General features: G+C 48.9%; 1 protein-coding gene across 4 annotated transcripts in view; it reads left to right on the top strand.

The window, feature by feature from the left end:
- HGF (hepatocyte growth factor) overlaps positions 1-14414 on the top strand; it is a 475310-nt gene that overhangs the window by 241900 nt on the left and 218996 nt on the right. For 2 of the 4 annotated variants that reach the window (XM_085652885.1, XM_085652887.1), the window contains one exon: positions 4611-4738. In XM_085652885.1, coding sequence (XP_085509011.1) covers positions 4611-4738 — 128 coding nt within the window. Of the gene's footprint in view, positions 1-4595; positions 4739-14414 lie in introns of all 4 variants that reach the window. The other 2 variants (XM_085652884.1, XM_085652886.1) reach the window with 1 other exon arrangement.

Genomic DNA, 14414 nt, shown 5'->3' with positions numbered 1-14414 from the left:
TTCGTTAGTGGTGCAGCTCTGATTTTTGTTTTGTTGTCAATTATCCCTCTGTGAAGGAGGCCCTCTCTGGACAAAGGGCGTTTTTGGAGAGTTGCACGCAAGATTGCTTTGCAGATTTAACATTTTAGTGATTTACGGTACGGGTGCTGCACAGGTGTTCTTGGGTCCATTGTCCTCAATTTGAAGTTTGTCAGCCGCTGGCATGCCATAGGCACGCTGAAGGCAAGCCTGTCTGCGCCCATCTGCGACACAAACCTGACCAGTGCCAGGGACTCTGGATCCCTGACCACCCACCTCTACAACTCAGCTGCCCTCCTTGCACTCAACTCCAGAAGAAACAACAACTGCCAGCTGTTGACGCCGAACACCACCAATGGCCTGTTTTCCTGCTGACATTTCTTCACCATCCTCTGGACCCCCACGGCCTCTGTACCCACACCCGACGCCAGTACCACTGAAGCCCTGAGGTGCATCCTCCTCAACGTGCGCTCCCTGCACAGACATGCCATAGAGATCTGGAACCTCCTCGACACCTTCTCACCAGACATCACCTTCTTCACAGAAACATGGACCAACACCTCCTCTGCCCCTGACATTGCCACCGCCATTCCTGATGGATACAAGATCAAGAGGAAGGACCGCTCCAAACGCCCAGGATGAGGACTTGCCATTGCACACAAGAGCTCCCTCCGACTCTTCACCTCCTGCATGAGCGTCTCCCCTTCCACCACTGAACACCACCACTTTCAGATCCAAACCAGCCCCAGACAACACTGCATGTTACCCTTGCCTAAAGACCACCCGGACCCCGAACCTCGTTCACCACCACCATCTCTGTCATCACCGTGCCCCACGCCATCGCCTCCATGGAGACCTGAACTTCCACCTCGACAACCCCAGCGACCCCAACTCCACCACCCTCCGGAACAACCCCGCCAACATCGCACTGAAACAGCTTGTCACCATCCCCAACCACAAGGCCAGACACACCCTCGACCCCATCTTCGCAGGAGGAAACAACATCCACCCAGCCACACCACACAGCCCCTCTGGAAGGACAACCACTGCGTACACTTCTCTTTCAATAAGGACACAGCACACAAACCCACTCCACGCCCACCACGATGGAACTAGGGCAAGGTAACAGAGAAGTACCGCAACTCCACCCTCAACCACGATCCCCCTCCCGCCTCAACCGACACCAACTCGGTAGCCAAAGAACTACACCGGTGGATCACCAACTGAGCAGACAAGCTCACCCACTCTGGAACCCCAACAGACAGCACCCCATGAAGCCCACCTGGGTTACCACCAACCTCCAAGAATCCAGATGCACCTGCAAACATCTCAAAAAACAATTCAGGAACAGCAAAACCACTGAAGACCACCTACAAGAACGCCATGACAGAATACCACCAACTCATCAGATCCACCAAAAGGACTTTCATCCAGAACAAAATCCTCACCAACTCCTGCAACTCAAAGGATCTATTCAGCATCATCCAGCAATTCACCAAACCCCCCAGCAAAGCCACAGACATCACACTCTTCCAGGGCCTCTGCAACAAGCTCCCACTTCCATCTGAAGACAAGGCCCTCTATGACAACTTCAGCAAAAAGACTCCAGATCCCACTCCTTTCTCCAGCATTGACACCCAGCCCACCATCACCGCCTGGACCCCAGTCTCCTTTCAAGATACCACCATGACCATGAAGAACACGCACTCCGGAGCCCCCACAGACCCCTGCCCGCTGCACATCTTCCACAGAGCCGCCATGACACCCAAGCTACAATGCACTATCAACGCCACCTTCAAATCCAGCACATTGCACAATGATTAGAAATGTGCAGAATTCAAGCCCCTCCTCAAGAAACCCTCGGCAGACCCAACAGACCTGAACAACTACCAACCCATCTCTCTTCTTCTCTTTGCAGCCACAGTCACCAAGAAGATCATCAATACCCAGCTGACTAACTTCACCGAAGAGAATGCCATTCTCATCCCCTCCCAATCCACATTCTGCAGCGCCCACAGCACCGAGACAGCCCTCCTCACCGCAACAGATGACATCTGCACGCTCCTAGGCCAAGGCCACACCACGGCCCTCATCCTACTAGACCTCTCCGCAGCCTTCAACACTGTCTCCCACTGCACTCTCACAGGCTGACTCCCCAACGCCAGCATACAGGTAACTGCCCTTGACTGACTCCGCTCCTTCCCCGCTGGCAGAACCCAAAGGATCAGACTCCCTCCTTTCCTCTCTGAACCCACAGAGATCAACTGCGGAGTACCCCAAGGATCATCTCTCAGTCCCACGCTCTTCAACATCTACATGGCCTCCCTTGCCACCATCGTCAGACAGCATGGACTCAGCATAGTATCCTACGTGGATGACACCAAGCACATCCTCTCCCTCACGAAGGAACCCTACACCACCAGACTCATCTTCCAGGAAGGAATGAAGGTCGTTGCATCCTGGATGAGCCCCAGCTGTCTGAACCACAACTTGGAGAAAACTGAAGTCCTTGGGCCCACACCTCAGTTTGGGACAACATCCGGTGGCCCACTGCCCTCGGCAAACCCCCCACTCCAACAGACCACAGCCAGAACCTCAGCATCATACTCGACTCCTCCCTCACCATGGCCCACCAGATCAACGCCGTCACCTCCAGCTGCTTGAACACGCTCTGCATCCTTTGCAAGACCTTCAAATGGATCCCTCTGAATCCAGAAGGACCATCACCCACGCGCTCATAACAAGCAGACTGAATTACGGAAATGTCCTCTATGCTGGAATCAACAAAACCCTGCAGCGCAAACTTCAGACCCTTCAGAACACCGTGGTCAGACTCGTCCTCGGCGTCCCACGACATGATCGAATCACCCAACCTGCGAGACCTCCATTGGCTCTCCGTCGAGAAGAAAGTAACCTTCAAGCCACTCACCCACACCTACAATGCCCTCCACAACGCTAGATCCAAATACCTCAACAAAAGAGTCTCCTTCCATGTACACAAGAGAAGCCTCTGCTCCTCTGACCTCTGCCTAGCAGAAACCCACGCATCCACAGAACCAGAGTGGGTGGAAGAGCCTTCTCCTAGGTCGCGGCATAGGCCTAGAATGAGCTCCTGCTCAACATCAGACACTCCCCCATGCTGCACACCTTCAGGAAGAACCTCAAGACCTGGCTCTTTGGCTATCTCAGAGCTTCATCTCCCCCCCCCTAACACCTTGAGACTCTCCCGGGTGAGTAGCGCGCTTTGCAATTCCTTGATTGATTGATAATCAACAGTTATAATAATCCCACAGCAAACATCTCAACATGTCAAGAATTCTTTCCGTATTTTTATAGGTGCATTACACAATCTTACTTTCAATTCATTTTGGGGCATTTGAAACCCATCTGTTAAGGGGAGATGTATGCTACGTACAGATGCAGATACTGAAGCATAGAAGCAAGTTACCTGTCTTATTACTTGTTCTATCTGTGCTTTGGATGATTCTAGTAATATCAGGTGTATGCTGAGGAAGAGGGTGGAGAGTCCAGGGAGGAAATTTGTGGCATGTGGTGGTCGAATCAGAGAGTGTAGATATACAGGCCATTACTAGTGCCTGAGATTAATTCAGGCCTTCCACCTCCCCTTTGTGTTTGCCTTAGGATTAAGCCTTGAAGACACATATGGTTGTTTGTGATTTGAAGGTGGAGCTTGCAAACAGTGACAAGAAAGAGGAAGAAAGAGCGATAACTCTCTTTACCCTTCTAGGTCCAGTTTGAAATAAACTGTAGATATTCATGCCTGGATGATGTGTAATGTAGCAGGTGATTTTAGGGCCACTTGAAATATAGCTGTTTGTCTCTTGTTTTCTAGTGTGGGGCAATGTCTTGATTGTCAGTAGGGTGACTAGCGTTTCTATACATTGATTAAAAATCATTGTTACAAACAGACATTTGAAAAAACACTTTTTGTGCTGTGTAATATGGTTTCTAATTTCTTTCCTGCTCTTTTGGTTCCTTTTCCCCTCTGCCACATCTCTAGCACTTGGAAGTGGTTTCTGCAGATTAAGTGTTACATACATAAAATACCAAACCTATAACTTAATGTAACTGAAATGAACATAACTTTCCCTCCTCTCCCTTTCTCCAAGTCCTTTTCCAAAGTTTGGTGTGCCTAACGTAGACACAAGAAGTTTACACATATAAATAAAACTTAAAAACACAATTTAGCAAGGACGAACTTTCTCTGTTATTCAGTACTTCTGACATGTCCATTGCATACTTTATAATGCAAGGGAAAAGTCGTGCATTTCAGTAATAGAAGACTGTCCAATGGTGGTAGCACTTCTCTGTTTGGCATCTGTTGCTAAGGGAACTACCTTCTCTGTAAATGCACAAAAGCCTGTACAAGGTCCGTCTAAATGCCACAAAGGAACACGGTTATGCAATGTGTTAATTAAGACATCAAACTGTTATTTAGAGAGGCGAAGTAGATGTGGCTCTAGGGAAATGTGAGACACCAGTTGATTCAGAAGTGATGCTGTCTCAAATATGATTTGCATGCTCTTATGCTGTAATGATTGTCATTTTAAAACTAGCTTTTTGCCTTCGAGCTACCGAGGTAAAGACTTGAGGGAAAACTACTGCCGTAACCCACGAGGAGAAGAAGGAGGACCCTGGTGTTTCACCAAAAGCCCCGAAGTGCGGCATGAATCCTGTGACATCCCACTCTGTGCAGAAGGTATTTTTAAGTGATTTATAAACAAAGTAAAATCAGATGAAGCTGCAACATTAGTCGCTCAGTCATAGCACGTGTCTTAACCTGAAACATAACTTCAGTCACTTTCTGTTTTATACCATTTTATCAAACGCTATTTGACATTTTGCATCATTTCATTTATACTGAATACTTGTTTGAATGTCTTTTATTGCAATAAGCCTGAACACCATTTTACAATCCAAGAATGGTAAATTTAAATATTATGTTTTTTATGGCAGTTGGCATACAAGAGGAAAGAAAAGACAGTGAGTAGCCCCATAGAGCAATGGACCCAAACTTTTAAACCCCATGAGCAACTTTTTAGAAAAACAAACGTTCGCGACCCACCTACCTTTAGTGGACACGAGGCGGCTATATTTAAATCTACGGAAATCATCATGAGGTTGTACAGTGTCAATTAGAGACAGCACTTTCCATCGAAATGGCTCCCACATTTGCACAGACATACTGTCTTACCGATAAACCTTTTTAGCCTACAAATTATAGTGTATGGAAATCTGTAAACATGTGTGCATCACTAAGTTGCGTCTCGATTGTTTTGATCCTATTAAAATCTCCAGCACACTTCAGATTTACAGAAAATGTGCTTAATTTTTGGGTTTCTTAACTGCTGAATGCATATAGTTAATTTACAGATATGTACATTTTGTTGTGTGTTGCAAAAAAAACATCCTACAGCCTTTCCTTCAACCTCCCTGTACTCCAGCAAGATTGTCAGATAATTCACTTTAAACCTCCTGCCACGTTGCAGTCAGAGAAAGATAAGAAAACAGAAATCCCCATGTTAAAAGAATAAAGCAGCCTGACATTCTGTAGTGTCGCGGTCTAGTGGACGCGCGCACTACGTAGTGACGTAGATGTGCGTAGCGGCCGTTTGGACGCTACTGCGCATGCGCGAGGTATAGCGCGCGAGCGAGAGACGCGATCGGAGCGTGTTGCCCGGCGCTCTCTCTGTAGGTGACTTATAAAGCGTAATAAAGGTTCTATTTGCAAGCAGAACGTTTCCTGAGAGTCTGTGGGGGAAAGTAACATACAGCCTGGCACCCAACAACATTACAGTGGCGACGAGACTGGGACAAGAAGAACCCTAGGTGCAACAGGTGGAAGGTGCCCCCCCTAACCTGCAGCAGAGAAGAAGCCCACCAGGGGAGATACCACCCTACGCGGTAAGAAGACCGGAAGGACCAAGGGCAGACACCTACACACCGGGAGAGCGCGGCAGAGGCAGATAGAAGCCGGGGAGTGGCACGTGGGCAGCGGAGGAGCCAGCCACGAGGTAGAGGATATCGCAGGCGGACAGCGGAACCGCAGAGGAGATCCTGGCGGAGTCAGGGGACGACGGAGCAGCCAGCTCGAACGCAGTCCCAGGTACCCGAAGCAGGGGAGCGGGGACGGACGCACCAGGTAGCCCAAGAAAGCAAGTGGACGCCAAAATGAGTGCACAGTCATCGACTCTGACGACGCCGATACCTTTCCTACCACGCCCGGGAGAACCCATAATGAAGTGGGAAGACTGGAGGGAGTACTTCAAAAACTACCTGGAAGCGCTAGAAGATGAGAACGAGGAGGCGTTCTCTAGTGCCAGGAGGAAGAGGATACTCCTACACAACCTAGGACCAGAAGGGATACGAGTGTTTCAAAATCTCACACCAACCACCAGACCTGTAGGGGACACAGACGTGTTCACCCATGCCATAGAAGATTTGGACAACCACTATCGACCAGCAGTGTGCACCTCCATCGACCGCTATAACTTCCAGCAGAGGAAGCAAGAAGCGGGGGAATCCGTAGATGACTACGTGGCGGCGCTGCGGAAGCTGGCGATGACGTGCAGGTATGGCGGACTGCAGGACGAATTCATCAAGGACCAGATCGTCATGCACACGACAAGCAAGTCAGTACAGGACAAACTATGGGCGAATGGAGATGCGACGCTGAACGAAGTGATCGCCATAGTGAAGAGAGCGGAGCTAACAAAACGCTGTGCGGAAGCAGCCAAGAGAGAACCGGCCCCCAGACTCACAGTCAACAAGGTAGACGACGCGGACCACCAGACGCGGGGGAAACAAACGACGGGGGAGTACAGAGGAGCGGCCACAGGGAAACCAAGACCCGGACCGACATGGAAACAAGGAAAAGGCGAGGCCATGAAATGCTACAGGTGCGGCAGCTCGAACCATGCAGCGCACGACAAACGGTGCCCCGCGTTCAGAGCCAAGTGTGCGTTCTGCGGCCTAGTTGGCCATTACGAAAAGGTATGCCGCAGAAAAGGAAGACAGCAGGCGGTGAAGTTCGTGGCACAGGACGAGGGGGAAGACGCAGAACGCCGTGAAGAAGACGAAGAAGTCCTGTGTATTGAAGACCAGGTACTGGGCATAGAGGGGAGAAGAACGCGCAAACCCCCGTGCGACATGATCATAGGAGGCATACCCATCACCATCGTGGCGGACTCAGGATCTCCTTACACGATCATTCAACGTTCAGTATGGAACGAGAGGTTCAGACCCACGTGGGGCGCGCGACTAGAACCCCCCGACATTCGACCTGTAACCTTCACAGGGGACCCAATCCCGATGGTAGGGTTCAAGACTATGAAGTTCCAGTTCAAGGAGCGGAGTGCGCTCTGCAAGCTGTACGTCGCGGAGAAGGGACCGTCAGTCCTGGGCTGGATGGACCAAGGAGTGTTGGGAATACAGCTGAACCCAGGAGGGGACACCCAGGTGATGGTGACTCTGGACGGAGAGGAGTCGACGGCAGAAAAATGGCGGAGCGGGCACCCGAAGGTCTTCGGCGGGAAAATTGGGAGACTGGAGAAGTTCTCCCACAAAATCGTCCTCAAAGAAAACGCCCGGCCGGTAGCGCACAAGGTACGGAACATCCCGATTGCGGTAAGGGAGGCGGTGCAACAGGAGCTCCTCCGACTGGAAGAAGGGGGAATCATTGAGCCCATTGACAGCGCGGAGTGGTTGGCACCCTTGGTGGTGGCCATGAAACCGTCAGGCAAAGTGCGCCTCTGTGTGGACCTCAGGGAGTTGAACAAGTGCATAGTGGTGGAAAGGTTCCCCTTGCCACGCATAGAGGAAATGTTGGCCCGCACGAAAGGAGTGAAATGGTTCTCCACCATAGACTTGCAATCGGCATACCACCAGGTAGCACTACACCCGACAAGCAAAAAATTGACATCGTTCATCACGCCGTTCGGCTGCTACCAATTCTGCCGCATGCCCTTTGGTCTCGCCTCGGCAGCGGCGGTGTTCCAGAAGCTAATGGCCCGCCTATTCAAAGACATTGAGGGAGTGCAATACTTTCAGGACGACACCCTAGTGATGGGGACGGAGCTGGAGGACCATGACAGGGAGCTGGAGGACCATGACAGGAAACTGTCGGCAGTATTGAAGATCCTGGAAGAGAAGGGCCTAACAGCAGAGTGGGAGGAGTGTCATTTTGGAATGACATCAGTCACCTACCTGGGACACGAGATCGGGGCGCAAGGAATAACGCCGAAGAGAGGGAACGTAAAAGCCATCTGCGAAGCACCGCCGCCCACCTCCAAGGAAGAAGTACGGTCGTTTCTAGGTATGGCAGAGTACTACAGTAAATTCGTCCACCACTTTGCCACAAAAACCCACCACATGAGGCAACTCACGAGGGACAAGACGGCGTTCATATGGACAGAGGAGACGCAAGAGGAGTTCGACACAGTGAAACGGGAAATTGGCAGAGCGATCCCGTTGCAAGGATTCGATCCCCAGGGGCGGTCAATATTGATGACGGACGCGAGTGAAAAGGGGCTGGGAGCGGTGCTCATGCAGGAAAGACCAGAAGGCGGCACGGAGACGATCAGCTTCGCGTCCCGGACGCTGACAGCATCGGAACAAAAGTTCAGCGTGATAGAGAAAGAGATGCTAGCGGTAGTGTGGGCCATGGCGAAGTACCGTCAGTTCCTGTGGGGAACCAGATTCCAGGTGAAGACAGATCACAAGCCTCTCGTGAAAGTACTGACATCAGATGGCCATGCCAGTGCCACGCCCCGGATTGCGAAAATGACACTGAAACTCCTGGAGTACAGGTACGACGTGGAGTACATCCCGGGCTCCAGAAACAAAATAGCGGACTACCTCAGCAGGGCATCTGCGATGGACAGCGCCTCTGACGACAGGGAAGACTACGACGAAATGGTGGCTCTGACGGACGATCCGGAAAAAGCCATCAGCAGGCAGGAATGTAAGAACGCGTATGAGGCGGATGAGGACATGGAGGACGTCAAGACGTACATCGTGCGGGGATGGCCGGACAGAAGGAGACAAAGATCAAAAATCAGGCAGTTTTACGAAGTCAGAGAAGAGCTGTCGGTGGGCAACGACGGAGTGTTTGTCTACAGGGGTGACAGGGTGGTGCCACCGGAGAACATCGTACCCACCCTGCTAGCCATACTTCACGAAGGCCACCTGGGAATTGTGAAGACAAAGGCCAGGACAAAACAAACTTACTGGTGGCCAGGGATGGACACGCATGTAGAGAGGCACGTGAAGGACTGTGCGCAGTGCCTAGGGGCGGACAAGACACTCAAACCAATGAGACCACCCTTAGGGAAATTCACAAACCCCAGCAACCCGTGGGAAGAGGTTGCAGTGGACATCCTGGGGCCGATACTGGACGACCAGGGGATCCCCAAATATCTATGTGTACTAGTGGATAAATACTCGAAATGGCCAGAAGTGCATATCAACGAGATCATGGACACGGACGAGATACTACGCTTCCTCAAGGCGTTGTTCCTCCGGGAAGGCATACCCAGGAGCGTTATCAGCGACAATGGCCCCCAGTTCATCTCCGACAAGTGGGTCACGTTTGCGAACAGGAACGGCATAATACTCAAACACACCTCAATATACCACCCATCCAGCAATGGACAAGTAGAGAGGTTCAACAGGGTGCTGATGGGCTCCATACAGGCGGCCATCACAAGAGGCAAAGACTGGGAGAAAGAGGTGCTCAGCACGATATGGGCGTACCGCATCACCCCCACCGGTACGGGGTATAGTCCCTTCCAGATCTTACGGGGACGGCAACCCTTTACCAGAGACAATGTGGCGTGGCAGGAGAAGACCATCACCAGCAAATGGTCTCCAGCGGTGGTGCAGCACAACCTGCAGAAGGCACAGCGCATCTATACGGAACACTACAACAGCCACAAGAGGACAAAAGAAACGGCGTTGGAAAAAGGGGAGTGGGTCAGAGTGAAGCTGGCAGTCCTTAAGCGGAAAGGAGAAAGCAAGTACTCCCCACCCCTCAGAGTAGAAGAAGTGTATGACCGGGCGGCACTACTCAGTGACGGTAACGTGTGGTCACACGAGCGCATGGCCAAATGCAATAAGATCTTACAGTGGCCCCGAGAGTGCATGGAAGGGGAAACCCCGGCAGAAGGGCCAATAATGGACACAGAGTCATCCGAGGGAGGCCATGGAGAGGACACGAGCGGTGAGCAAGAGAGAGAGAGAGACAACTCAGGGAGAAGACCCTTGGGGGAGACCACTAGAGAAGAGGGCGAGGTAAAAGAGAGGGAGAGCCAGGGCTCTCCGAAAGGTACCGACGGAGGCCCGGTCGCAGAGGGAAGCCGAGAAGGACATTCCACTCCGGTAAGACACACCCGGGGGGGAAGAGCAGTGGTGAGACCATCCAGGTTCAGAGACTTTGAAATGGACTGACCTCCGGGTCGGGGACTTTGTGTGTGTGATATGAAAAGGGGGAGATATGTAGTGTCGCGGTCTAGTGGACGCGCCCACTACGTAGTGACGTAGATGTGCGTAGCGGCCGTTTGGACGCTACTGCGCATGCGCGAGGTATAGCGCGCGAGCGAGAGACGCGATCGGAGCGTGTTGCCCGGCGCTCTCTCTGTAGGTGACTTATAAAGCGTAATAAAGGTTCTATTTGCAAGCAGAACGTTTCCTGAGAGTCTGTGGGGGAAAGTAACATACAGCCTGGCACCCAACAACATTACACATTCGACCTCGGACTTTAAAGCACAAGCAAATGTGCCAAAATAGCAAAGAAATTGAAAGGCAACTTTATTTAATGCTTGGACTTTCACAACCCACCAATAATCGGCTTGCGACCAACTAGTGTGTCACAACCCACAGTTTCACAGAACAGAAACACTGCTTTAGGTTATGCTACCATTACATCATAGCATTTTGCAGAAAGCTAGATTTTGATCCAGAAGGCATGCTTTTGTGATTGGGTGTAAATCCATTCAGTAGTTCTATAGATATTAAGGTTCAGAGAATTTGTATATTTCAAGATGCTGATGCTCCACAGATCTAAAAATAAGATCTAATTGGCTGGCCCTACATCAACAAAGATGTTGCAGTAGCCATTTTAGGACTCATGGTCACAGTCCCCTGTCCTGAGAAAAAGTAAAAAAAAACACCATATAGGGGTCCAGGTTAGGCCGGGGTTTCCCCGCCGCGATTTTGTTTTATGGCAGACCCGCAACTCCTCTAATAAAAAAATGATGTGCTCCATATCTTTTGAAAAATAAGCCAGGGTACCAGAGCAATTTATTGGTTTTAAAGGGGGCACATGGCCCACCTCCACAAGCCAATTTTAGGCCCTGAGGACCGCATTCCTTGGGGACAATTCAGTTATTTTTGTGGATGAGGGCATGTGTCCCCCACTTCCAGTCTTTTTAAGATGCCAGAGACCTCATATCCCAGGGCCAAACTTATAGTTTTCGGGAGGGTGCATGCATCCCACCACCCAAGCCTTAGAGCCTTACAGCCTTAAGGAGGCCCTGGGGACTCCATCCCCAAGGGCCATTGTTTTTATGGAAGGTAGGGGAGCATCAGGTGTCCTTCATAAGTCTTGGGACCATCCCATGGCCCCCATCCCTTTGAGGCCCAATTAAATCGGTGTCCCATGGACCCTGTCCCCAGGAGTCTACTGTGCTCCCTATATGGGAGAATGCAGGCTGGAAATACACTGCTGTTTTCTCTATCTTGGAAAATGCAGGAGGGAGTGTAAACTTTGATCCCTGGTAGCACTATCCCTGGCAGGGAACACAACTTTGCACTCGGGCATGTGCAAAGGAAAGAAGCCGGCATTGTGGGTGCCCTGAGTGGGCACCAGGGTACTCAGTAGAACAAAATAGCCGGTTCCTCTAATCACTAATGAATGGTGATGGATGTGGAGCCGGCAGAGGCAATAGGGCCTTTGTGCTCCCCCCGCAGCTCTAAACTTATTATAAACTTTGGGTGAATAATAAATGTCAGGCGCCACTTATTTTTCATTCACTGCTCCGTGCAGGGTTAATGCCATATGATGGCTTTTATATTGTATTTTTCTTTGCTGTTCAAAACAGTTCTGTCTAGAATGGACTAGAATGGGCAGGGGAACCACTCACCATTGTTTTTAATCTTGTGATAGACTGCAGGGTTTGCCGCCGCCTACCAGCAAAATTAAACATTTATAAAAAGCAGTACGTTTCCTGGATCATTGAATCTTTGACCCCGGGTTGTTTCCCATATTTTTATAAGGCACTCTGAACTGGAACAGTATGCTCTCCAGATGGTGAGCAGGGAGCCCTTGAGGTGTCTCTGCACTCCACTTTGTGGCCTGAAAAATAAAAAATAAAAAGACTCAAAGACATGTTAAATGCTTTTTTGGGTTAAGGGATGGGTAGTGTTTAGGGGTAGTAAAGGGTTTTTAGCACTCAGGGATGAGTACTTTATAGGGGTAGTAAAATGTTTTAGGATTCAGAGATGGGTAATGCTTCAGGGAAGTAAAAAATAATTTGTTTTCAGGGACTTTTTAGTGTTCTGGGATGGGTAGTGGTTATGGGTAGAAATGATTTGTAAGGGTCCTGGGATGGGTAGATGTTATGGCTACTAAAGTTTTTCCTGGGTTCCTGGATGTGGTAGTTAGAAGTATTTATGGTTTAGGGATGCACAGAGTTTCAGGGCAGCAAGGAGCTTTACGAATATACAGATCAACAGTATTGAGTTTTTAATGTTAAGGGACAGATACAATGAAATTTATTTATTTATGAATTAAATGAAAAAATGAATAAAGTAGTAAATATTGATAATGTTTAGACAATTAAATATATTTAAATACAATGTAAATTAATTTCAGCATTTATTATTGTGCTACATAAAAAAAATATATATTTGCATACTGATGCAATGTAACCTGAAGCACTGATCTGCAATGTAACAACGATATTCGACCCATTGACATCTATTGTTGACCCACATACGTTTTTTGGTCAGTACTTTAAATATTGACTAATATTTTCCACAGTACACCTGGTTATAGTTTGGGCCAGGTGTCTCCAATGAGTAGCTTGATCGCTACAAGTAGCTCACCAGCTACCTTTAAGTAGCTCTCCTGTGTGCAGCCTAGCCTTTTAAATTTGAAGCTTTAATTGGCTGTTATATATATATATATATATACATTGAAAACTGTGTATTCAAGATGGAAGGTGTATAGTTTCAGAAATCATAAGATGATAATTAAAGAAAATTAGCTGAATTTTCAAAACAAATTTAGAGCAATTATTTGAGTGATAAATCATTCAATGTTGGGGAGACTTATACCTAATATTATTACATTTTTGTATACGTTACTGGTGGCAACCATGCCTGCTTCGCTGAGGTGATCACTTCTGGCAATCATGCTTATTCTGGCCAATATTGTAATCTGGTCTGATATGGTCACTATTACAACATTCATAACATTAGTAGCTCCGGATGATTTTCATTGAACATAAGTAGCTATTATTGCAGAAAAGGTTAGAGAACCCTGGTCTAGGCATTTCACACAGCTCACACATCAAAGATATATTAAAATATATAATTCAAGATAGGTAGTGGGTGAAAAGGGGTTATGTACGTGAACCCTCGGGAAGAGGAGAGCGCCTAGTCATGGCTTTGAGGTGCAACCCAAAAAAACATTCTAGTAGGGGAGTATTGGTGAAATAAACTATGACCTGGAGTGTTATTGTTGACGGTGGTGGTAAATACAAGTATATGAGTTAAATGCTAACCCCAACACATACAATCATCAACATACACAATAATGTGACACCAGCCATGACTTTGAGAGATAGGGAAGTGATGTACCACCAGTGGCTACCATGGCTACCAGCCATGTTAGTCACACCTCATGTGGTCAGATCAACTCCTCACTACTTGGATCTGATGAGATCTCACACATTGGGTGCCAGCCTTGGTGTCAATGTAATCAATCTAATTTGTTCCAAGAGGGGATTTACCCCCAAGTTCTCAAGATGAGCCATAAGATAAGTTCTCACTTAATTGGGGACTGATCAAAGAGGCAATTCAAGTGTGTCTACTAAGGGAGAGGCTAACTATGGACCACACCCTGGAGAGAAATGGGCAAAAAAAGGGATGGAGATGGAGAAGGAGATGGTGACCACTGTGGCAAGTACCGAAGAGCTAACACACAGTGAGTACCCTAGTGCACATAGTTCTTAGCACGTTACATCAGTCACCTAGAAGGTTTAGAAACAGCAATGTCTGATAAGATCTGATGTAATTGGGACCCAAAACTAGAGCATTAAGAAGTAAGGCTACCAATGCCCTGGAAAGTGCAGCATTTGAGAGATGAGACCAAT

The sequence above is a fragment of the Triturus cristatus genome, chromosome 4_1 (assembly GCF_964204655.1).
Source record: "Triturus cristatus chromosome 4_1, aTriCri1.1, whole genome shotgun sequence".
NCBI classification, from domain to species: Eukaryota; Metazoa; Chordata; class Amphibia; order Caudata; family Salamandridae; genus Triturus; species Triturus cristatus.
This window is presented reverse-complemented; position numbering and strand designations above follow the sequence as displayed.